This window comes from Zootoca vivipara, chromosome 1 (genome assembly GCF_965207765.1).
Source record: "Zootoca vivipara chromosome 1, rZooViv2.hap1.1, whole genome shotgun sequence".
Taxonomy (NCBI): domain Eukaryota; kingdom Metazoa; phylum Chordata; class Lepidosauria; order Squamata; family Lacertidae; genus Zootoca; species Zootoca vivipara.
This window is the reverse complement of record NC_142582.1, coordinates 90,515,212-90,537,338: the sequence shown is the minus strand read 5'-3', so window position 1 is coordinate 90,537,338 and position 22,127 is coordinate 90,515,212. Positions and strand designations below refer to the sequence as shown.

General features: G+C 41.9%; 1 protein-coding gene across 4 annotated transcripts in view; it reads right to left on the bottom strand.

Annotated features, from left to right (window-relative positions):
* Positions 1-3,250: 3,250 nt before the first annotated feature.
* PSEN1 (presenilin 1) overlaps positions 3,251-22,127 on the bottom strand; it is a 29,473-nt gene continuing 10,596 nt past the window's right edge. For 3 of the 4 annotated variants that reach the window (XM_035112880.3, XM_035112871.3, XM_088654644.1), the window contains 9 exons: positions 21,661-21,920; positions 19,649-19,790; positions 16,905-16,972; positions 15,975-16,195; positions 13,196-13,294; positions 11,801-11,887; positions 10,054-10,230; positions 7,512-7,630; positions 3,251-6,805 (listed from right to left, as the gene is read on the bottom strand). In XM_035112880.3, the coding sequence (XP_034968771.1) occupies positions 6,650-6,805; positions 7,512-7,630; positions 10,054-10,230; positions 11,801-11,887; positions 13,196-13,294; positions 15,975-16,195; positions 16,905-16,972; positions 19,649-19,790; positions 21,661-21,920 (1,329 nt within the window). In that variant the 3' untranslated portion in view covers positions 3,251-6,649. Of the gene's footprint in view, positions 6,806-7,511; positions 7,631-10,053; positions 10,231-11,800; positions 11,888-13,195; positions 13,295-15,974; positions 16,196-16,904; positions 16,973-19,648; positions 19,791-20,134; positions 20,228-21,660; positions 21,921-22,127 lie in introns of all 4 variants that reach the window. The other variant, XM_035112852.3, reaches the window with a different exon arrangement.

Here is a 22,127-nt window from a genome sequence, read left to right as displayed (position 1 = left end):
CAAACAAAATAGTCTAAGCTGTAACTAAGAAATGGCAAGATCATGGCCACTGGTCCCATCACCTCCTGGAAAATAGAAGGGGGAGAAATGGAGGCAGTGAGAGATTTTACTTTCTTGGGCTCCATGATCACTGCAGATGGTGACAGCAGTCACAAAATTAAAAGACGCCTGATTCTTGGGAGAAAAGCAATGACAAACCTAGACAGCATCTTAAAAAGCAGAGACATCACCTTGCCTACAAAGGTCCGTATAGTTAAAGCTATGGTTTTCCGAGTAGTGATGTATGGAAGTGAAGGCTGGACCATAAAGAAGGCTGATCGCCGAAGAATTGATGCTTTTGAATTATGGTGCTGGAGGAGACTCTTGAGAGTCCCATGGACTGCAAGAAGATCAAACCTATCCGTTCTGAAGGAAATCAGCCCTGAGTGCTCACGGGAAGGACAGATCCTGAAGCTGAAGCTCCAATACTTTGGCCACCTCATGAGAAGAGAAGACCCCTGGGAAAGACCCTGATGTTGGGAAAGATTGAAGGCACTAGGAGAAGGGGACGACAGAGGACGAGATGGTTGGACAGTGTTCTCGAAGCTAAGAACATGAGTCTGACCAAACTGCGGGAGGCAGTGAAAGACAGGAGTGCCTGGTGAGCTCTGATCCATGGGGTCACGAAGAGTCGGACATGACTAAACGACTAAACAACAACAAGAAGAAATGACAAACTAATGGGGTTACTAATGGAGTGGAGCTTTTCTCAGAAAGTCAGTTTTAATCTTAACCTACCTGTAACCAGTTTTAATCTTGTATCACAACACCAGCAATACAAACAGGGTTAGAAACAGCACATTGCAGTGCAACCATGTGGTCCACAAAAGGCTGTCAAGGTGAGAACGAGGACCTCAGTCTAGAAAAGGTTCCTCACCCCTGCTGAGCATACTAACAAGGAATAAATCCCATTTATCTGAGGGCTCATTCACACTTTCGCTTGACCTGTATTTCGATTGCAAGGTGTGCTGGTTAATTCCCCCAGGTCTGGGAGCTTTTCTCATAGTTCCGCTGCTGTGCCTCGTGAAAATCCAATCTTACCAGCTGAACTGAAGCTTAGTCAAATAAAATCTGTCTTCGGATTCTCTACGCATCTGATAAAATCTGACTTAATAGTTGAGAGGGCTTATATATACTGCTGGTCCATTTCTAGAGACACACCCCTCCACAGGACATGACATTACAAAGCACCCCAGGAAACACTAAATTCCACGTAATTTATTGAAATTCAGTGAAGCCTATTTTGCAGCAATAGATGAAGACCCCATCTGCCACCTGCTTTACTATATTAAGCAATGTTCATTAGTAGCAATTCCCTAGTCTCCCTGGTTTGCAAGATAAATGTCCTGAAGTTGTGTTTATTACATCCTTTGTGGTGTTGATCACCACCAACACATAAAGGATAAATTTATCAGAGTATGAAAGCACTCAACAGTATAGAATGAACTGGGGAAAAGAAGAAAACATTTGCCCATATTTTGCTGCTCTCATACTATAAACACTAATGATTTATTTAGAGACTGCCCACGAAGTATTTCCGCCCATCAGTGACCTATATACATTTTGTCCTAATAAGGCTACTTTTTCTTGCTCAAATGCAAATTGCCTTTCCGCCTTTCCGTATAGCTGTTTCTGTGTCTTAATCATGTCTCCTGTGGGTTCAAGTAAGGGCCAGAGGAGGTGTTGATAGAAATTAGAAAGCAAGATAAGAGGTTAAGATTCATTAATGATATAAATAAGCAAACCAGCTGGGAACAGAAAGGAAGATGCTAAGGGAGAAAATCTGTTGCAGGTTTACAAACACAATTGGTTCCGGAAGTCTGTACTTAACCTGAAGCGTACTTAACCTGAAGCGAACTTTCCCATTGAAAGTAATGGAAAGTGGATTAATCTGTTCCAGACGGGTCCGCCGAGTACTCAACCTGAAGCGTACTTACCGTAACTCGAGGTATGAGTGTAATCGGTTCTGTAAGTCCGTACTTAACCTGAAGCGTACTTAACCTGAAGCGAACTTTCCCATTGAAAGTAATGGAAAGTGGATTAATCCGTTCCAGACAGGTCCGCGGAGTACTTAAACTGAAAATACTCAAACCAAGGCATACTTAAACCAAGGTATGACTGTAAAGGGATATGGGAGGAGAGACGAAACCAACTGGTGGTGAAGGGAAGGGGGTTAAGAAGGGAGTTAAATAAATTTCAGGAGATGGGTAGAAATATTTTGAGCGGCATGTGGGGGTGGGAAGAGGAACCATAATGCAGTCTAAATGGGGCTGCCCTAGAAGGTGGTGTGGAGTTTGCAACAAATGCAGGATGTGGCTGGTGAGCTGGTGTGTGGGGAAGCCTGCTAGAACCATGCGGCATCAGTTCTGAAAGCACTGCACTGGCTGTCACTGAGCCTCTGAGTCCAATTTAAAGTGTTAGTACACATCTACCAACATTTTGTAACTGTGACTGGTGTTTTTTCAGACATCTCTACTCTAGTCCTTGGGATAAGGAGAAGTATTGTTCTAGATGGGAACAGCCACATTGCTGTAAAACAAAATTGAATATGAAAGGCACTATATAAATGCTAACCTGGCATCATGGAGAGGAATTCAACAGGCTGCTAAATGAACGTTCCGTCACTGCAAGTATCTCTGATTGCACAACTAAATGTTCTCCTCTGTCCATCAAATTTGTTCCAGGCAACAGGAACAGATCTGAGGAGTATCCGGAGGGGATGATGAGGAGAAAGGTCCTGTTGCACCATTGCAAATCCTTGCCCCAATGGCACAGGTTAGTTGGATTCTGCCCATTGTAGATTACCCATCACTGACAGGAATGTTTTCTACTAAGATGTTTGAGCAGCTTCCCTGAAATGAAATAAAAATTGCCACAACAATCTCAATGAGCTTGGAGGTGATGTCAACAGACCAAATCATTTATTTATTTATCCTAGAGGGCTTCAACGTGCAAGTTTTGCATTTTTGCTCAGTTCACAATCTGGAGCGTGGCAAAGATTTCCCAGATCAGGTGACCTTACTTAATTCCAATTGAAGCAAATATGCTTTAAGCCACTCGCATTTTTAAACCTTAGGCATATATCTTGCTCCACAGCTATCTCTGGAATGGTGCACCAGTAATAGAGGTGGTGCAATATAGATAAGATGCCCTTCAAGATCTTAATCTGTTCTGGAATTAAAAGTGTTTGGCAAAAATAATGAAAAAGTCATAGGATCCATGCATTCTTTATTTTTAATAATCAGATAAATACAGGGAAAATTGCATAACCTATCAAAATGATATCTTAATTGGAAAGGTGTTTTAAAAAGACTTATTCACATTCAGTTCAGGTTATATACAAACCAGTGTTTGGAAAAAACAAAAAACAAAATGCTAGAGTGTAAAATAATTCAACTCTACCCCATTTCCAGTATTCCCACTGACAGACCAATATTGTGAGATTTAAAAAAATCACACCACTGTACAAATGCAAGTACTGTAGATTTCTTGATAATGGCCTTTACACATAGCTGCCAAAACAATTTACCAAAAAAACCCTTAAATGTTCTTCATTCTAATCATCCTCTGTAATGTACCCCAATTACTTGTTTCTTTTACTACACCATAAAGCAACTGCTCTAACTGTAATATCAAAAGCTTGCAAGTCAAAGACATCCAGGATTTGCTGTTTTCAGATTCAGCTGTTTTCAGCTTACTACAGCCCTTAAAAGTTTGGTAATCATCAAGGTTGAATAAACTGCATTAACCCAACATTTCTAAATGGCACTTGAGCTTACATGCCTCATTCTAAAATGCTACTATACTGTATGCTACAGACGCCTCCCCCATTTCTGTTGTCAATCTATTAATAAATTCCATTATATGGAAGAGACAGAGAAAATCCACATTCACAGTAGTACTCTTGTAACTCTTGCTTTGACTTTTCAAACTTCTGTTTACAAGCAATCCCCCTTAAAAGAGTCATGCAGAATTGCAGATATCAGAGCTCGCAATAGAACACTGAAAAACACTGACTTCTGTGTTAAGGTCAAATTTGATGGCCTGTTCAATAAGGAACTATATTCATATCTAACCAAACAGTACACTACAGTTGTATTGTCTTTTGAAGAGTACTGTGATCTAATGTGTTCAAGTGAATTCAAATTACTGAATGACTTAGTATTGCCTGAGAAGCTGTTAGTACCTAGCAACCTCTTCTGGGTTACAACTTTCCAAATGAATATTATATTAAATACGTCTCTTGTGTCCAAGTTTTGATTTTGGTTACTAACCCTAAACCATGTTAGTTGCTGCCACTGATTAAGAAACTGGCAGCAATGCAGTCAATTCTTTTAATATTTTACAAGATACAGTTAGTGAGTGCTCTTATGTTTCAGACTCTTGTGCAAGCTAGGTGCAAGCCAAGACCAAAAGAGATCACTTAGTTCACTTCATTTAGTTTACTGTATTTGATGCACTAGTTAATAAACACTTTCCATCTTGAATCTTCTAACTTGAAGGTTAGACCACTAACAAGTCAGAAAGTGGAATGTTGTCTTTTTAAGTGGAGGGATTTTTTTAAAAAAATTGCACAGAAGCTGATTCCACCATAGTCCTAACATGCGGTCTAAAGTGGCAGTTTACAGACATAGGTTCCCCATATCACTGAGGCCTAACAAATTTGGTGCAATTGATCTTAGCAGTGGAAAAACTAGTAGTGCAAGTCAATTCTAAGCAAGTTTCTCAGGGCCTCCTGAAATTCATGTAAAGACTTCTATTGGTTTCTGCGGGCACTGACTAGAGTTTCTTTCTTTCTGCAGATAAACATCACATGTAAGATGACCTCTCTGCACTGCTCTGCTAAGATGTAGATCCGGGATATCAACTATAGTATCAGACTTTGTCAATCTCCTTCTATAGGAATCATACTGACAGTGTCGTCCACCCCCCCCCCAATGAATGTTCACATGAGAAACAATGTACAAATACAAACAAAATGCCAACAGCTTATCATCTGACAATCAGTAGTTCATTTCAGATCCTATTCCTCAAATAATATTGGAAACAAAAAGCTGTTATTTACACAGCTTGCTCTGGCTTATCTCAGCCTGAGAGCCACAGTGAGTTTTTCCACATTATTAATGTTTATCCAAATTGAATTCAATAGGTAATTATGAGCCGTTCAGTGTTACAGGATTAGATAGGTAGGTAGGTACATCACATTTCAATAGAGATGTTCTACTTTCTAGATTGCAGCTTGGTGCATCTGACATTCTCAAGGGCATTCAAGTTGAGGCAATCGAAGAAGAAAGTGAACATAGCCAATAGTGTCTTTGTGTAGGTTTTAGGTCTTTTTTTCCTAATATAACATATACTTCCATAAGAGTACTTCTGGAATGATTCCCAATGGAGAATACAGGTTTTTGTTTTTGTTTAATTACCCTACAAGTGGTTACCACAAGAATTTTTATGGAATGATCCAATGGGTAGGCAAGAGGAGGAACTTGTTTTGCATATAGACTTTGTCTGAAAAACCCATATGTGTGACCGGCTCAGATGTAGTATTTTTCACATGTATGCTTTCACAGAGTTTGTTACATAACAGTCCTGTGGGGGTAAATGTTATGTGTCAGCCCTCAGTCTTATAAAATAAATATTGACTCTTTTTTTTACTTTTACAGTATAATCACATCCTATTTTATAGAAAGATCCCAAGAAATGTTTAAAAAAAGAGTCTGAGAAAACAAGATGGAATTCCAAAATTCACCACTCTGTTGAAAAGAAAACTATAAATGTTTTTGGTTGCAGTGTGTTTCATTGCTTTTCTACAGCTTTTCAAATCTCTCATTCTTCTATAGATTATAATGTTCATTATAATGCTGAAAGGACATTAAATATTCAACGTATTTTTAGGGGAGGAGACAGGGGGGAAATATAGGATTAAAAATGTCTCCAAAAAAAGGGACCCCAACTCTGATCTCATGACGAACCTGTTGTAAATGGAATCCAATGAACGCTTGGCAGCATAATCAGAAAGTGTGTGTTTTGTGCCAAAGAATGCTAGAAATGTGCAAATTTGCACACAGGGTTTTGTGCCAGAATGATAATTAGGAATTTTTAAATTCAACACAAAACACACAGAATGCCTTGCATGATTTTTTTTTCTTTAGACAAGATATGAATCTTCTCATCCAAAGTCCAGTTACTGTTCTCCAGGTAACCCATAGTGGAAGCCGGGATGCAAGAGTTGATGTTCTGGAGCCAGGCTGACTTCAAATGGTTCAGATATCTCAGTTTGATTTACCAGTTCCCTTTCTTTAGCATCACAACAATTCTCAGCACTCTTCAGCAGTGGGATGGAGGTGGAATCACTATGCTAAACAGAAGTGTTGCTGGTGAAAGCATAGGTATCTTTTACATATGGTCCTTTCAAAGATGTATAACTCAAGTTTGCTGAAGACTTAATGTGCTATAACCCTTTCATTAAGAGACCTTTTTTTGAAAAAAGAAGAGAAGAAACCAGTAGTGCCCAGCACAGCGGCAGTTAAGAAATAGGGAAAAATCTTTGCTCCCTCCCATATTTGCTACAGTTGGTACAAATGTCCATGGGTGATCAGCTCTGAGTGTGCTAGATATACAACTGATGGGAGGCAAGCTGGTCCATAAAAGGTTGCACCAAGTAATCTGTGGCAAAATAGAAAACGAGCCCAAAGGTTATAGAGATTGGAAGAGCTGGTAAGGCCTTTTTAAAAATGGCAAGCAGCAAGAGGGTAAGGCACAGGCCCTGGGGAGGAAAAGACAAAAAAGTACACACAAATTAGACAGTGGAACTCTAACAAACACAAAATACTACAGGCTACGTTTGCCTGCTTCCAAGAAGCACTATTGGCACCGAATGTTCTACAGATGATTCACACACTTTATCTTGTTGAGTGAAAATCCAACATGGATATGGCACTGGGTATTATCTGTTGGCAGATTCTGAGCTCAGCTTCCCTCAGCGCCTTCTCTAAGACTTTGTTAAACAGCAGAGCCCGCCTGCTCTTGGAATCTGCAGGTAGTAGAGGCTCTTTCAACTGATCAGCAAAGTCCAGAGTGGCAAGCTGAAAAGCCTCATTTCCGCCAGGCAGGTAGGTGTTGGTGGCTCAGCATCATAATAATAAAATAAATAATAATAAAATAAACCTTTATTGTCACTACACCACCTGTGTGCAGAGAATTAGAATTGGGTATGCACATTCTTCACATAAACTACATACCAGGTTCAGAATCTATCACAATTCATCTACTGATTTTTGAGGGGGACAAAAGAAAGATAACACACATTTAAGAAGTGCTCATGAGGCTGCCTAACTGGCAAGGCAGACAAACAAATCCCACAGAATAGAGCTCTGAAATGTAATCTCCAGAATCCCCTGATGCAGTAGTAATGACTTCACTTTGCTACTTAGAGTGGGATGTTAACATTGCTACCTTAATATTATACTCACAATTAAAATGGCTACAAAACAGGCTAGAGTTGTGTTCCAGTCTCCGCTGGCTGTTGCCGAGGCTTTGCCGACTAGGACACTGTAGAAAATGAAGTCCCCTAGGCCAAGCTTAACTCCCCCTGCCAAGGAAAAGGAAAAGAACTAAGCAATGGCACAAAATGACTCCTGTCATTCAACCCTGAAATCAAGGCCATCTTAACCAGCTAAGTATTTTGGTTCTTCCTGCTGCCCTTCCATGAGTTCTCTTGGCGATATTACGGCAATGTGCCGAATGCTTGTTATTTCAAATCAAGCAGATGTGACCTGAATAAATATGGTGAAGTCCCAGGATTTCAACTCCACTGAGTCAATTAAGAACTAAAACTGAGTCAATTAAGAACCAAAACCAAAACGGAGTTGGAAAAAGCAGAAACGCAAATTATTCCTTGGAAGGTTTATTTCTCAAGAAGATGAGTTAGTGCACATCACTAGAACGGAAATCTGGGGGGGGGGCACTCAACAACATCCACATCAGCATATGCAAATTAAGTGTACGGCTTCCAATTGAGTGGAAACACATGACCGAGAATCATAGGGTAGAACTTGGAGAGGTGGTGTGGGGGACATTTGGCCCTCAAGATATTTATGACTATAACCCCCACCTGCCTCAGCAAGCATGGCCAATGGCTAGGGATGATGGATGTTGCAGTTCAACATCTGGAAGGCCAAAGGTCCTCCACCCATGATGTAGAGAGGCAGACTGCAGCCTCTGACTCCACAGTAAGCTCAGTGTTCTCCTTGCTTCCAAGAAGCTGCAGGAAATTGTAGTGGCAGTGGGCTTAACAATGTGGTCAGGTACTACATTACTGCCTTCCCACAACATTACAAATACTGCCCAACATACCTCTATGCTTCTACCCACATGTTTCCTAGTCATCTCTCTGCCATGTGAGTGGTATCATCAAGTGTGAAGTCCTTGACTGAAATTATGGCACATTCATCATGCATCTTACTTGATTACAACTTTCTGGCAAAAGACAACTTCAGATTTCCTGCCTAGAAAGCAAATAATTTGCTTCGCGCTTGCAGTTTGTGCTTAAAATGATAAGTTTGCTTGCTTGGAAGACTGCTTCAGGGCCTCGTGTCTCCCACAAAATTCTTATAATGATTTTTATAAAGTTATATGTGTCTAATTATGATGCATCCTTCTAATTGAACCTATGTTTATGGTTTCTGTATGAATTGTTAGCTTTATTTTTTTAGGATAATCAGCAGCTTGGCAAGGTTTTTGCAATCATAACATTCAATTAAGAGAAAACAGGAGGGACTCTGTATTTTCATCCCATTCAATACATCTCAAGCAGTGCCTTAATGTTCTCTTAAGTCTTTAAGTTGCAACGGTGGCACTGACTATCACTTCCAAACCCAGGTCTTCACTAGGCTTTCCTCACTGTTCTTATCCTCAAGCATCCCTGTTGCCAGATAGCAGATGATATTTCTGTGCAAGGTCTCTTGTCCTGGTTAAATATCTAAATTCTTCCCTACCATACCTGCCAAGTCTCCCGCTGAAAAATGAAGGATCAGCAGCGGCACGGCACCGGAAGTTGCTTCTACGCAACTTCCGGACATGCGTAGATTTGGATTTGTTGTTTTAATTATTTTTGTTTTCTTATGATTGTTTAATGTGCCTGACTCAGGGTCCTTGTCCCCCAGGAAACGGGGAGGGTGTGTCCGTTCCCCCCTGGAATATGTGTTTTTTCCTCCCCCCCCCCGTTGTTGTGTCTCATCTCTGTGTTTACTCCCATCCTGTAGTGACCCATGAAGTATCCCGTCTCCCCTCCCCCCACCCTGTGGCTCCCCCCACCCTACGTCAGCCCATGACCTATTCGGGCCCTCCTCCCCTCCCCCCCACCCAGGGCTCCACTTGGGATAGTATTTAGAGGCCTAGTTTGTAGGCTGTAAAGTAGAACCGAGGCCTAGTCTGTAGGCTGTAAAGTAGAGCCGAGGCCTAGTTTGTAGAGAGGCTTTAAAGTAGAGACGAGGCCTAGTCTGTCGGCCTTGGCTTGGGCAAGTATTTAAATGCGAGCCGAGGCCTCCGCCCTGTATCTCCATTCCTTGGCCCTGGCCTGATTCTGTGGGTTGTCTGGTAATGGCCACCTTGGTGGTTTCAGTTGCTCGGTTGATGTCGTCATTATTTGGCACCGCCCTTCAGAGCTTTTGCTGGCAACAGCACGCGATCTGCCTTTCTATTGGATGCTGCTGAAGTCTTCAGAGCTCCTGCTGGTGATTTCTAATTTGGGCGCCACTTTTTGTGTTTAATCATTATTTAAGGTATGAAAGGTGTGCTTTTTTTCAAAAAAAAATTATGCAAGATCCCTCCCTGATGGGCAAGGTACGCTTTGTCCTAATTTGATGCAATTCGGTTCAGCGGTTATGGTGAAAGGCTGTCTCACCCACGCACACAGTGGGAATATATATATCAACAGCTAGTCCTTTTGCAATGGCCCAGAGTCTTTTAGGTGCGTGTTAAGTTAACAAATATTTATCTGGCGATGTTACTTACTTTCCTCTGGGTCTTCTTCACTTGTTGTTGAATTACTGGGAATATTCTGAACAGGTTGTCGCGATTCAGGGGTTGATTCATGATTCCCTATTCTACGATCTCGTTCCTGCACCCATGCTGGATTGAATCCTCCATCATCTGCCTCACTGCTTGCATTCTGGCTCTGATTTGCTGTAGCTGAAAAGAGAAAATGGGCTGAATCCAACAAAATCATTGCATGAACAGAACAACCTCTGCTCATGTAACAGAACTTCCACTCTGGGAACTTCAGGCGAAGGGCAGTATACAAATTTAGTAAATAATTATTACTGTATTTTTCGCTCCATAAGACACACTTTTTCCCTCCCAAAAAGGAAGGGGGGAAGTCCATGCGTCCTATGGAGCAAATGCAAAAGCCAGAGCCAGAGCCAGAGCCAGAGCTGTGCGTAGCAGGAAACCGGCTCTCGAGCTGCTTCCGTGACAGCGAGTGAGGTGAGAGGAGAGACGGAAGGGAGCTCCTTCCACCCCTCCTCCCAGCTTCCATCCTCCATCCCCCCTCTCACCCCTTCCTTCCCTCCTTCCTTCCTTCCTTCTCCCTCTCTCTTTCACTCTCTCTCTTTCACCCCTCCCTCTCTTTCTTTCTCTTTCACCTCTTCCTTCCTTCCCTCCTTCCTTCCCTCTCTCTCTCTCTCTTTCACCCCTTCCTTCCTTGTCTCTCTTTCTTTCTCTCTCTCACCCCCTCCTTCCCTCCCTCCCTCTTCCAACTTGAATATTGGGGGGGGGCAGGTAAGCCTCACCTCACATACCGTATCAGCCTTTCTCAATCTGTGGGTCCCCAGATGTTGTTGAATTACAACTCCCATCGCCCCTAGCTAGCAAGGACAGAGCTCAGGGATGATGGGAGTTGAGGGATGATGGGAGTTGTAGTCCAACATCATCTGGGGACCCACAGGTTGAGAACCGCTGCAATTGATCTCAAGACAAAGTTCATGCACACTATATGAATGACCATGCCCATCAACATGGGGGGACGGGGACAACTTCCTCAAATATTTAATATGGGGGGAGCAAAGGCACCTAGGCCTCTAGGAGTTGGCTGCTATGCCTAGGACAATTCAAGAAAGCAAAATATTTTTTTCTTGTTTTCCTCCTCTAAAAACTAGGTGCATCCTATGGTCAGGTGCGTCTTATGGAGCGAAAAAAATACAGTATAATAAAATACATTGTAGGATTAATTTTACAGTTGGAATCCAATGTTTTGGACGTCTAAAAACAACCCTCAAAAGGTATAAAAATGTGCAGGGCTCTCCCCACTCCACAAATAAAGGGTTTTAGTCCTACTTGCAGTAGAGTGCAGTCCAGGTTTCTGGACCTCATAAAATTATCATTAGATTGTTAGATGACAATTAAAGTCAATGGTGGGAAAAGGCTGAAACATCTTTAACGGAATAGTACTTTATGTTTATGTCCTTGTTGTAACTGTTATTTAGGATTTTTGTTCCATGTCTGCAGGAGATATGGAGATGAAAGGAAAAGAGCATGGAGTGTCAATGGGAACCCAGAAGAATTAACATTGTATGTCATTACCCCAACTACGATTCCAGTATAGTTGTACCAATCACAGAAAGCAAAATTCTTTAATACAACTTCATAAAATCCTTGTACATGATGAGTAAAGTACTTTTTATTAGCAAAGAAGGGTCACTTGTAAGTTGCTCGGTAAGTCATTGTGAAAAGGACTAAACTAAGCAAAGATGAAAAAACCCACCTTGTTTATCATAGGTGGAGTTTTTGGTGGCTGTCTTTTGGGATTCAGGATCTTCCTCAGCCATGTTCACCAGCCAAATCATTGTTGCTATTGGAAAAATAAGAGATACCCTTAATTAACTGCTGCTACCTATTTTTAATTTTTTAACTACACATCAATAACAGAAAAGTATATTTTAAAGGTTTTTTCTTCTTCTTCCAGAGTTCCATTATGCCATTTGTAACTTCAGGAACCAGTGACTGGTTTTGTATCCCCCTTCTTCCCTCCTCATCCTTGTTGTAAACCTGGTGTTTAGATTGTAAGCCAGCAAGATAGGAAATGTTTCATCTGCTACTGAGCTTGAAGGGCAGCATAAAAATTATTTCAAATAAACAAATAAATATGGGGGGGGGATGGAAGTAACCAGGTTGTTTTCTCTATTTGTTAACTGCACAGCTATCATTAAATCACTTGCATGAGTTAATGAGCGCTGGGAAGGCTAGTTGTAAGTCCAGCTGATTAAAAAAAAAACCCTCTCTATTGCATAAAACTATAATGCAATCTTAATTTGAAACAAAATGTCAAAATCAAATAGAAGTATGATTAGGCTACTTTTTTGAGAGAGAGAGAGATTTGCCGGTAGAAATGCATAGTAGACACCCATGGTAGAATCATTCACATTAGTATAAAGAAATCAGATTGACTTAATCCAAATAGACAGGCATGTGTGTTTTATTTGTATAGTTTCGTAACCATAAAATCATTTGTACCGGTATCTACATGAAATCGCAGGGTGTAATAATGTTCTATTTCCAATGTCAGAGGAAGTATGTGTCTGAATACCAGTTGGGAGAACGCTGCTGCACTCATGTCCCCTTTGTGCCCCTCCTATGGGCATCTGGTTGGCCCTCTTCTTATGTCCTTCTGCTGCACTGGTGAATCAGTTCCTCCCACTCCTCAAAAAGAATCCTTGAAAGTTACATACAAATCAATGGGCAGAGATCTCCCAAATCTCTAAGATGAACTTTGTATTTTTCAGTTATATCTTTATAAATGCTTTTAGACAGGGCCAGCCTTGGATCCACTAAAGAAAGATATAAACGCAGTAAGTTAATACTGCTAAAAACAATTAGAGGTGTTCCTGTATTATTGTTTTGACCACGCCAGATCCCTTTTTCTCTCTTTCCATTTTTAATTAAGGTAGAACATAATGTTCTTTTCATCTTGGGACATCCCACGTCGCACACGTACCAAGCTCATGAGCCAACAGCAGATCTGAGTCCCAAAGAAATGAAAACGCGACAACAAAGCTGCACATCTAGCATCGCACAACTTCAGCAGAAAATCAGATGGATTTTTAATATTCATAGTTTGGGAGTAGGCTTCAGAATATAAAACTCAACTCTGTATACTTACATGAGTAAATGAGTGCTGGGAACAAAGTTTCATTTCTTTCTTGAGCGGTTTCAACTAGCATACGAAGAGGTCCTTTAGGACACAATACAGCAACCAGATCTGAAAGACACCAACATTGGGGTCAACCCCCCACAGAAATATACCATATTAAAATCAGTAAAAATAATTTACATAAAAAGAGTAGGGCAAGTCCTAATAACAGTTCCTCATTTGTGGAATGCTCTCCCCAGGGAGGTTCGCATGACACCTTCATTATATACCTTTAGGAACCAGGTGAAAATGTTTCTCTAGAACTAGGCCTTGGGCTGATTAACATTCTATGGCCTTTTAAATGTGTTTGTTTGGGGAGGGGGCATAATCGGTTTGTTTTTGTTTTATTATATATTTTGTGTTCTCCTTTTGTATTTTTATGTTGGGAACTGCTTTGTGATCTTTGGACGAAGGGTGATATACAAATTTAATAAATAATAGTAAAAACTGTGCCTCAGATGTCAAAGATCAGGTAAAGAGCTTAGTAGGCAGTTCAGGGCTCCTGCAGGAAGAAGTCTTACAGAAAATTTCATTTTATGTACTAGGATACGTCCTGTATATCTCTCCACATTGTCGACAAAATATTATAGTAACCAAATCTTCACAGGTCTCACAATTGTGAAGATAAAGACTTATTTGAATATATATATATGCAGCAACCAGAGTAATGCATCTGTTTATGAGCTTTCCAGACTGATAATTTCTAAGTTGCCTCCATGGATATCAAAAAGTTCAGGCATCTTTATTAACTGACCTAACTAGTGAGGCAAGGCAGACTTAGCAAAAGATGTCTGTCCTCAATTTCAACGTGGGCTCTGGGGCTTAAATCTATTCCTGCTCCACCCTATGCGGCTGCTTCTGGCAGACTTCAAAAACATGTTAGCACCTGGGCATTCAATAGGTTTAGCTCACATATCAAAGAATAAAATTGCCTTTACAACATGTACATGACACAGCCTATTCTCCAGGTTCTTTTTAAAATTAAATATTACACAGCTATCTCTAGAACTACGTACAGTGGAACCTCGGTTTACGACTACCTCCGTTTATGGAAACCTCCGCTTATGAACACCGCAGACCCAGAAGTGTTTACATCCGGGTTCCGTGGCGTCGGATGCGCAGACGCTATCGGCGTTTCACACACGCGCAGAAGCGTGCCTTCGGTGGGCGAACGCCTCCGCGGAACGGATTGCGTTCGCAAACCGAGGTATCACTGTAATTTTAGGACAATTAGACACACTTTACTAAATTAAATGCCATCACTTTGTTTAGCAGCACACACACACACACTAATCAGATGTGTGTGAAATTCAATACAGTAGTGTGAAAAACATCCACTCTTCCTGAACCAAACATCCTCACTTACACTCTTACACAGATACAAATGTGTATTTCCACGTGACTTGGCAATTCTTTTCAGATTCAGTATAGATGTTAATAACAGTTGTATAAATTGCCTTTATGCATAACAAACAAATTTTGAGTGCAGAATTTGAATGGTGACAGTATTATATGATGGTACTGTCAAATCTGCATAATCTTGTGACACGGGACATCTGTGTTTATGTGCAACCTTTGTTTCTGTACATCTTATGCAGAAGAACAAGAATGCTTTGTAAAGGTCATTTGGATTCCCTGAACAAATACAATTTGAGGAGAAAGCATGTGACATTCACAAACCTGTTTTACACTGTGTGTGTATCTCAAAAGGCTGCCAAGCTCCTGTTCCCACTTGAAAAAAGTAAAGCTTACATTTAAATATGATCTGGCTCAAAAACTAGGGGTGTTTAGCATTAGCCAAAACCTGATGTAGGTATTCAAAAATTATGAATGGCAAAACCTGAGGGATCCTTCCCTTTACATCATACCTTACTGTCTTAGGGGGGGGGGGAAACAAGAGTGCAAATAAAAAATAAATGAAATGTTTATTATACTTAAAAGAAGATTTTGTTCTAAACGCTTAACTAAAGTGTTTTCCTACGGTAATTTATGTTTTAGTAGTCAGGGAATTTGGCTGCTCTTTGTCTTCTCTACTGTTCAGTACTGCAAATACATCACAATTCTGACCTCAGATCAAGCTTGGGAAGAAACTTGTCACATGGCTTGTTCAAATCTGCTCCCCCCCCCCTTTCTTTCTTTCTTTTTAGAATGAGAGCAACTTAACTTAAGAAAAGTCATGCTGGATCAGACCAAAGGTAAACCTAGTCCAGCATCACCAAAGAGGAAGTATGTCATGAAAGATAAGATGGTATTAATTTATTAACAGCAAACTACTAAGAGTTGTTGATACTAGATATTTCCCATAACAATTTTTTTTGTTATGAGATTTTTTGTTAAAAGATTCTTCTTAGGACTGGCTGCTATCAAGCAGCAAAATATGGAAAAGTTCTAGTTCCCTCTTTTTCAGATGTCTTCTGAGTTTGCGCATTGAGAATGACATCTCTCTCCCATTAGCATCACCTATCTTATTTCACCAGAGACAGGCTGCCTTAAGGGCAAAGGTTTCTACAGAGGATTGGGGGAAATAAATGCTTTGAAAATAAATCATTCTTGTGATGGAATAGTCCACACACAGAAGCATAATCGAGGTATTCTACAGACTCACAGTATGATTTCTTAGACTTCAAAAGGACACAAGTAAAAGGGTCTGGTTCTTGATTCTAGCTTTCTAGGCATTAAATATAAAAGTGGGAAAAAGCAGAGTAAGTCAATGTTGTTCCTAGTAAAATATGTGTTTGGGGGATCTTACCGTACACTGAAATCACTGCCAAGATGAGCCAGGCAGTCCATTCAGGGAGGTATTTGATAAATACCAGGGCCATCAGAGCACTTATCATAATGAGATAGGCTTGCTGGAGCCGGAGAGGGCCTTTCCAGTGAATGCAGATCATTCCCACCACTCCAAAGTTCCAGATCATGAGCGCCAGGGTAAAGTAGTCCATGGCAACGTTGTAAGTCTTAAAAACCTCCCTATTGAACACACACACAAGATTAAGAGAAAAACTTGTTACGCAGAGAACAGTGGAAAAGAAACAGCAACTGTCAACCCAGCAAATTATGTTTGCATTTTGTGCGGCAAGCTCAAAGTTTCTTCTTCATTTCCTAGCCTAGATTTAAAGCTATGGGGTGGGGAATTCATTTAGAAGGAACACAGGATTCAAGTTTCATTTCAAATGTGTTGCCATGCTTTTAGGCTCACTTGTGCATCACATTGTTTTATTGCCTTTTACCTCCTTCTAATCTCCATAACTGGAAAAGTACTCACAACAAGTGAGACATGAAAGTGTTCTACGCTATAACTGAACGCCATTCACTTATGTTCCAGAGAAGAGTTCTTCAATTCTGGGTCTCCAGATGTTCCTAGACTACAGTTCCTATTAAGCCCAGCCAGCATAGCCTAAGGTCTAGGATAATGTGACTTGCAACATATCTAGGGACCCACGGTTGAATATCTCTATTTTACAGCTACGTCTTGATTGAGAAGCACACTTTTCAACAGCTCAGACTACAAGACTTAGAGAATTAAGAATCCTTAGTTCCTCACTGTGAGGAATGTCCAAGGAAAAATACACAAAGCTTTGCAGTGCTGCAAAGGGGTATAGACTATACAAGCCAACAAAAATTTGCTAATCCTCTTACTTACAAATATTTCTAAAGGTCAAGATACTTGTAAACTTACCCTAAGTAAATGAATGAGAAAAAGAAAAGCAAGAAGAGTGAAGAAACGATGAGCCACCCATGGATCACCTGAAAACACAAAAAACAACAGTATAATTTTACTATTACACAAGGAATATAATAATGAAAATTGAAGCCAGTTTTTCTGGAATTTTTTTCTTTTCTTTTTACACATACCTAAGCTACTAATAGGGATTTGGGTGGCACTGTGGTCTAAACCACAGAGCCTAGGGCGACACGAGGCCCTAAAGCAGTATTCCAAGCAAGCAAACTTATCATTTTAAGCACAAACTGCAAGCTCCAAGCAAATTATTTGCTTTCTAGGCAGAAAAACTGAAGTTGTATTTTACCAGAAAGTTGTAATCAAGTAAGATGCATGATGAATGTGCCGTAATTTCAGTCAAGGACTTCACACTTGATGATACCACTTACATGGCAGGGAGATGACTAGGAAACATGTGGGTAGAAGCATAGAGGTATGTTGGGCAGTATTTGTAATGTTGTGGGAAGGCAGTAATGTAGTACCTGACCACATTGTTAAGCCCACTGCCACTACAATTTCCTGCAGCTTCTTGGAAGCAAGGAGAACACTGAGCTTACTGTGGAGTCAGAGGCTTCAGTCTGCCTCTCTGCATCATGGGTGGAGGCCCTTTGGCCTTCCAGATGTTGAACTGCAACGTCCATCATCCCTAGCCATTGGCCATGCTTGCTGAGGCAGGTGGGGGTTATAGTCATAAATATATTGAGGGCCAAATGTCCCCCACACCACCTCTCCAAGTTCTACCCTATGATTCTTGGTCATGTGTTTCCACTCAATCGGAAGCTGTACACTTAATTTGCATGTGCTGGTGTGGATGTTGCTTAAGGTGGATGTAGCTAATGACATCAATACTCCCCCCCCCCAAAAAAAAATTATGTGGATGTAGCTTAAGGTGCCGCTGTGGGTTAAACCACAGAGTCTAGGGCTTGCTGATCAGAAGGTCAGTGGTTCGAATCCCTGCGACAGGGTGAGCTCCCGTTGTTCGTTCCCTGCTCCTGCCAACCTAGCAGTTTGAAAGCACGTCAAAGTGCAAGGAGATAAATAGGTAACGCTCTGGCAGGAAGGTAAATGGTGTTTCCGTGCACTGCTCTGGTTCGCCAGAAGCGGCTTAGTCATGCTGGCCACATGACCCGGAAGCTGTCTGCGGACAAAGGCCGGCTCCCTCGGCCTATAGAGTGAGATGAGCGCTGCAACCCCAGAGTCGTTCGTGACTGGACCTAATGGTCAGGGGTACCTTTAGCTTTTTAAACTCCAAATAAAAAAGAAAATTGTCATTTGTTGGTCAATAAGACAAGAACCTGGTTCACGTCACAGTAAACCATGGCTTACCATGATTGTGGAAATGTGCTGGCTCCCAGAGAGGTGATCGGCTCCTTCTGGGTTTTTTTAGCTGAGTGTGTATGGCAACTAAGCCAAGGTTTGGCTTAATATGCCATAAGGAGATGATTATACTTGACAGCGTGGAGTACACATATATTCCACAGTAAAATGTCCTCATTTCATAAGTACATGCAGTCCATGACAAAGAGAGGGAGAACCAGCATTATGGACAAATAAAGACTACAAGAGGCCCAAATAACCTGTTATAGGATTGGGCTGGTGGTTTGGATGATGCCTGTGGGTCCCTTCCAAGTCTGTGATGATGTATCTGTTAGGTTGGAATCTAGCAGAGGGAACCACTGAACCGGTCAAGCCAGTCTCTCTTTAAGATTAGCTTGGCTTGGAAGCACCCTTCAGCTACACAAGGAAAGAGTGACCACATTGCTATAGAGACCATTGAGTGGGCCTTCGCCCCCTTCACCTGGCTGAACGTTACATCATCCTAGGAGTACAAGATCAAGGAAAACATCAGTAAAGAGTAAGCCCTTTGTCTTAAGTCTGGTCTGAAGCTAGAGGAGGAAGCTGGAGAGACACAGCAGCTTGACTTGCTCTGTGTGCTGAATCCAGAACTATGACTTTGGTGACCCCCTCCCCCCTCCCCCTGCAACCTGAACTGGTAATGCTGTGAGCCCTTCCATCTTATTCTCATGTAGTATATATGCATAAATAAAGCAATATATCCCAAAGACACCACAGTCCCCATTGACCTTCATGCCAGGAAAACTAAAGCCTGGGTAAGCCTGGAGTCTCTTACCGATCAGAGATTGGAGTGCATGCAACAAAACCTTTCTCTAATAGGTTGATTTTTTTGTTGTTGCACATTTCCATATTATTCCCAACTTTTAAAGGGTGCTTTTATTTTATTCAGTATTTATTCTTTCCCTCAAAACAGATCCACTATTTTAAAGTCAAAAATACATATTAGTTGCCAATTTATTCATGACTATCCCCATGTGCTGCTCTGGTTTGCCAGAAGCGGCTTTGTCATGCTGGCCACATGACCTGGAAGCTATACGCCGGCTCCCTCGGCCAATAATGCGAGATGAGCGCGCAACCCCAGAGTCGGTCACGACTAGACCTAATGGTCAGGGGTCCCTTTACCTTTATCCTTATCTATAGTGAAATATTGAAAAAACAGCTGTCTTTATTATTATTACCCTGTGCTGCTCTATCACAGTTGATCTTTAGCTTAGGGACTGTTTTAGCAACTATTTTGGCTCTTTGTATGCTGAAAATATTCCAAGTATGCTATTAGAAACAATGAGACAGACATGCTGAAGACTTCAATAATAGCCTCGATACAGTAAGAGTAAACCTGAGCTCACCTTATAGCACCTGTACTTATAAAGCACAACCAGGAGTATGGTCATAATAATGATGACGCTAATCATAATGGCAGCATTGAGAATAGAATTCAGAGCCCTTTGTCCAACTGTTTCTGTATCTTCCGTGAATGGGGTGTAGATGCTGCAATAGAACACAGATAAAAAGTAAAAGGTGAAGTTTGTGCAATATGAATGTGTTCTTAAACTGCGGTAAGTTTTTGACTAAGCGCAAGAGACCAACCCTAAGGAGAGTACAACAAATAAGCAAGCAGTAGTGCGTACAGTACATACTCTGAGCCATAATTCTTCTAAATACAGTGGAACCTTGGTTCTCGAACTTAATCTGTTCCGGAAGTCCATTCAACTCCCGAAACGTTCAAAAACCAAGACACGGCTGCCGATTTGCGCTGTCGCCCCGGAAAAAATAGCCAACAGCCGCATCAGATGTTCGGCTTCTGAAAAACTTTTGAAAACCGGAACACTTACTTCCGGGATTTTGGCGTTCGGGAGCTGATTTGTTGGTCAACTAAGTCGTTCCAGAACCAAGGTTCCACTGTAATGCCTTTATGCCCACACCATCTAGTGGATATGGAATGAATTACAATTTAATATTTCATTCATTTGTGAACAAAACTAAAGGCAGACACAGGAAATATGTTGCAGTCAAAAAGCTTACTTTTTGTAGTGAGGTTAATAAAAGATTACCATGCTAAAAAAACACCCTTAAGATTGAGGTCTTGAGCATATAGAATAAAAATTTGGATTATATATCTATAAAGTACTAGGTGCAACTTGACTTTACATGGGAGTGCAACATTAGGAACAATGTTGCATGTCATTATAAAATGAGAAACCTCAAGTTATCCTTTGGTTCACGGAATGTCACTGAAGGTATAACTAGATTTAACAGTGTACATCTATTATCCTATATAATAAAGTGCAAGTGTCTCTGCGTCCAGTCCCTGTGTCCGTGGGTTTGCGCTACTGCGCATGTACCCCACGGACAGCCGTTGGGACTTGGAGCGCAGAGACTTCGGATGGGATAAACCAGGACCATGAGAGAGATTACATGCTTGCAAATACACCACCATACAAAAAAAAAAGTGCGCGGCTTCCCCTTGCCTCTGCTGCGCTACAGAAGGATCTCTCTCCTTCCTCCTGGTTTCTTCTCCGTTAGAGGGGAAGGAGAGGAGGCAGGCGTGTGCCGGCCAAAGGGAAAGGGAAAGGGCAAGGGAGGGTAGGTGGGTGTGGATAGAGAGCGTGAGCCGCGACTGATGCGGCTGCTGGGCTGAAGGATCGTTTAGCCGTTACTGAGGGGCAGAAGCAGAAGAGTGGGCGGGCGGGCGCACCTGCGGGGGAAGGGGGAATTAGTCCCTGGAAGTGTGTGTGGATTTTTTGGGGGGGAGGGGGGGTTGGAAGGGCTGCTGCAACTGGGACCAGCGAGGAGAGAGAGAGAGAAAAGAGGAGTAGAAAAAAGAGGGTGGGAAATGGGGAGGGAGAGAGGCAGCTGAGGAGGCAGCTGGCTGGGGCGGAAGGCAGGGAAGGGACTGAATGAGGGGCTGAGGTGGTGGCGGTGGGTGAGTCACCGGGGGGGGGGAACCCCGCTAATTAATTCTAGCACCCATTAATTTAACGGGCTTCATGATATTAGTAGTAATATAATATGGGTCATGTTTAGAACAGATTTAAAGTGGGACCTGGGTCCGGAATGGTCTAAAGAAGAGAAGTGGGAGAAAGCAGCAGCTTAATCCTTCCCCTCCAAAACGGCCTCCCCCCAGCTGCTTTTCTCCTGGTGGAGCTCATTTCTAGTCTCAAAGAGTAGCTGGGAGAAAAGCAGTTAGAGGAAGGGTCTCCCCACTCCCGCCAAGAGAAAGCACAACCAAGGGAACCTTCGTCTCCTGCTTCCTGTTTGCTCACTGCATAACTGTGAAAGACTGATGTAATGGCAGAACACAAAAGGGGGGTGGATATCATAGGACATCAGAGCGAAAAATAAAAATAAAAATACATACAGCTGTCCATCCTTCCGCGTATAAAAGCTGACAGACTTGATGGTTGCAACAACTACCACCATACAAAGCGTGACTGGTGCAAACAGCATAATCACATGCTTTGCCCCGTATTTCAGTGTCAGCTCTTCATCGTCGTCGTCATCATCTTGTTCCACCACTTGCCGAGTGCTGTGCTGCGGCTGCCCGTTAGAGGCTGAACCGGGATTATCGTTGCCTCTTCGATCGCTGCTTTCATTACGCCGTCTTTCAACGTTGTCATTCTACAAACATAATTTAAAAAAATCCCAGATCCGTAAGCACCTGCATGCAACGTGTATATTCCATGTTGTCATCGTAAAGGGCAGAGCTCAGCAAGTAGTCTGGCAGCATTTGATGCTGCAGCACTGCTGAAGCTAAGTGGGCGTGGGCCCCGCCTCTGCCCAGACAGGACATCGCCAGGAGCCCCATGAAGTTGCAGGTTATAGGGG